The sequence below is a fragment of the Triticum aestivum genome, chromosome 3B, assembly GCF_018294505.1.
Source record: "Triticum aestivum cultivar Chinese Spring chromosome 3B, IWGSC CS RefSeq v2.1, whole genome shotgun sequence".
In the NCBI taxonomy this organism is placed as follows: Eukaryota; Viridiplantae; Streptophyta; class Magnoliopsida; order Poales; family Poaceae; genus Triticum; species Triticum aestivum.
In genome coordinates this window covers 742,654,214-742,657,723 of record NC_057801.1, presented here as the reverse complement: position 1 = coordinate 742,657,723, position 3,510 = coordinate 742,654,214, and the positions used below count along the sequence as shown (strand labels likewise).

General features: G+C 45.6%; 1 protein-coding gene across 1 annotated transcript; it reads right to left on the bottom strand.

The window, feature by feature from the left end:
* Positions 1-474: 474 nt before the first annotated feature.
* LOC123066274 (uncharacterized) lies at positions 475-1,212 on the bottom strand. Its single transcript, XM_044489388.1, has 2 exons — positions 909-1,212; positions 475-748 (listed from the first exon to the last, which is right to left on the bottom strand). Exons 1-2 carry the CDS (start codon positions 1,050-1,052, stop codon positions 590-592), a joined length of 303 nt encoding a protein of 100 aa, XP_044345323.1. The 5' UTR covers positions 1,053-1,212; the 3' UTR covers positions 475-589.
* Positions 1,213-3,510: the final 2,298 nt, after the last annotated feature.

Here is a 3,510-nt window from a genome sequence, read left to right as displayed (position 1 = left end):
GCGGCATCACACTTCGCTCCGGCAGCGCCTCCATCTCTACAATGCCGCCGACTGAAACCCTACCTATCCATACCCTATAAATATACCAAAGCAGAGATCTGGGGTTCCCCTACCCTCCCGCCAGCGGAGGGAGAGGGAACCCACGGCTCGCCGACGAGCACAGGGGGAAACAAAGATGCCCGAGATTCACCTCTCTCTTTTGTTCACAGGAGAGGGGAACATGCAACCTATAACATGGACAACGGGATCCTATTCTAATGCTTAGGCCAACTTCAAGCACCAAAACTAAAAGTGACACGTATTTGCTCGGTTTTTTTTGTTCGTTTGGATTGGTCAGGAACATTCATGTCGGTTTTGTCTGTCGGCCCGCAGATGCATACACGCAGGCCGACGCATTTCAAATTGTGGATGGACATTGGAATTAAAAATAAAAATATATAAAAGGCCATGCATTTATGGACCAACCATGCATTTCACTCCCTGAAAAAGAAGAAGAAGAAGAAGAAGAAGAAGAAGAAGAAATAAGGGTATATAACAAGCCTGCCTAATCTCCCAAACAAACAATAATCTAAGTTTGGACGTAAAGCAATTAGTCTTGAGTACATAGGAACCCGGCTGGAATGAAGCCGAGAGCTAGAAAGACACAGAGCGCCATGAGGAGAGGATGCTGCAGCTCGGGGTCGTGGTACCTGTACTTGAGCACGAACAAGGAGGCCAGTATCGCCAGGCTCAGCATGGTTAAAGCACACTGCAAAGATAATTGAAGCACGTTAGTCCCTCCCTTCCGTAATATAAGAACGCTTTTGACACTGTAATATAAGAGCGCTTTTGACACTGGCGTAGATAATTGGTTGACGGTGCAGGCCGAGATGGGTTCAAGAGTTTATGTGGATAGATGGATAGATTACCCGGACGAAGATGTTGGCACGGTGACGGAAGATCGGAGATGGAGCAGGAGCCGGCGGGTCGACGCGGCCTTCCTCCATCAGCCGGAGCAGGAGCCACCGCCGGTTCTCCCCCTGGATCTCCCGCTGGATCGTGTTGTGCATCATGGTGCCTGACCGTGAGGGGGTCTGCCGGCGGGTAAGAGAAGGAGATTTATCTTATCTCTCGGGTGTCGATGCTGCTCCGAGTCGGCGCACGAGAGGTATGTACGGACGTCGTGCCGGGACCGGATCGCGGGAATTGTAAAGAAAGAGTAACCATAATCTGCGCAATACTCTCCCCGGGAATTTGGAGTAATATTTGTTGGTAGATAATTGGACTATTTGTATGTACAGGGTCCCTCCCAAGAGATGCTGCTAATCTAAACAGGGCGACGACGCCCCTCGTCTACTTCCGCCTCTTCACCTCGGGCTCTGATCACCAACTCCTTCAGGGCTTGTTCGGTTGCATGAGTTTTGAAGAAGATTGGAGTAGATTGGGGAGGATTCATTCCCCAATAAGCTAAAAATCCACATCAATCCCGTCCAAACCTCCCCAATCCTCTCCAGAAGTGGTTTAACCGAACATAGTCTCAGGGGCTAAAAGCATCTCCAACCAGACCCATGCCCGCCTTGGATATTGTCCAGACGAAAAAATGCCACCCAACCGAGCGTCTCATATCCGGCCAAACGCTCGAACTAACCCGCACTCCCATATCCAACACATACCTAGGACGTTATGGGGACGCGTGGACGCGCCTGCCACATCGGATCCAACCCACTCCGGCCCATCCGACCCCACATAAAATTGGACCCTATCCACACTCCAACTGAAAGCCCAGTCGCATTCCACTCCCCTCTGCCCACAAGCTCCCGTCTAGCGATCTCCCACCTTCTTCAGCATGGCGGCACTAGTGCAGAACCGGGCAATAGCACCGGTTCGTAAGGCCCTTTAGTGCCGGTTCCATAACCGGCACTAAAGTGTGGGCACTAAAGCCTCCCCCCCCCCTTTAGTACCGGTTCAGCACGAACCGGTGGTAAAGGGCAACCACGTGGCACGAGCCAGCTCCGGGGGGCTGGAGCCCTTTAGTACCGGTTGGTAATACCAACCGGTACTATAAGGTTTGGGGGGTTTTTAGTTTTATGATTTCTTTTTCATTTAATTTTGTGTTTCTATTTTAATTCTTTTTCGTTTGCTGGTATTTTACGATACTACACATTGTACACGTTATGCATATATATATATATATATATATATATATATATATATATATATATATATATATATATATAATTTCTAGTAGAACCAATCATGCATATATATCATCAGTGTCTCACAAACCACCATATTAATTAATTCACATATACACAAATGTATAGCTATATACAATTTCTCCTACATATGCATGTTGCCTTCGGAGCCAGTGGCATTAGCCTAATTGGTGCCTTCGGAGCACGATGACAATTGGAAGTGGTTTTCATGGGGGCGGTAGCGGTTAATAGTATTCTCCCTTCGGATTTATGACCTGGTCGAGCAAAAATCCCGCTATTTCCTCTTGAAGTGCTTATACGCGCTCCGTTTCTAGGAGCTTCTCCCACACCTCTCTGAACTGTTAAGAAGGAGATCAATATGCATGTGTATTAGTTGTGTGACTAGATATCGATAATGGTGTAAAAATTGTGAATAGTGTTCTGACAAGCGTACCCATTCCTGTCTTTGAGATCTGCTCCTTTCGGACGCCATCATACGAATGTTCTCGCAAACGCAGAATGCACACATATCAGTCCCCTGCGCCTGCTTCAGGACCTTTACGAGAATGGAATTTGATCAGATAATAATTAATCAAGTATGATAATTAAAGAGATAGCAGCTAGCTAGCTAGCCAGTACTACTTAATTACTTACCTTGGGTCGAAACCATTGAAACTTTTTTTCCATTCGCCATCCGTGACGCTGATGAACCTTGCCCAAGCCCTGCCTGCCGACAAAGAAAATGAATAAAGGGGTTATTAAATAGTTCATATCATGAAATGACGAACTAAATAGGCCGAGATATATAGTTAATAATGATTGAAATTACCTGTTGACTATCCCAAACAAGATGTTATAGTCAGTTTTAACTTTGAGTAGTGAGTCCAGTATTGTAACTGTTCCGGCGTCAACTTTAATGATACACAAGACCCAGTGAAATTTGCATGCACACACGTTTGCATGTCTTAATTAAGCGGGCATATGTAAGCAAAAACATGTAGCTAGCTAGTAGGCAAAAACAGAGAATTTGTAGTACAAGACAGTGTGACTCACTGGAAGTCGTAAGGAAGTAGTATATCTTCATTGTATTTGAGGCGCTTCAAGAACTCTAGCATGTTGTCCTGTACGTCCTTTTGATGATGTGGATTTATCCGCCATGTGTATTCATTAACGGTGTTTGGGTCAATGAACCCAATGCCATAGCGTCCACCTTTTCTCATTTCATACATCTTCATCCTGCATAATACCACAGAAAAGAATATAGTGAGGATAATTACAGGTAATGATTGATCAAAAGGATCACTACAGCTAGCTTGAGACTTAAATTACAGAAAGA

Excerpts from the sequence above, each read along its gene's own strand:
- LOC123066274 (XM_044489388.1), bottom strand. The coding sequence starts at position 1,052 with ATGATGCACAACACGATCCAGCGGGAGATCCAGGGGGAGAACCGGCGG. Across the intron at positions 749-908 it reads GTGCCAACATCTTCGTCCGG|TGTGCTTTAACCATGCTGAG; the intron begins GTAATCTATCCA and ends TTATCTTTGCAG.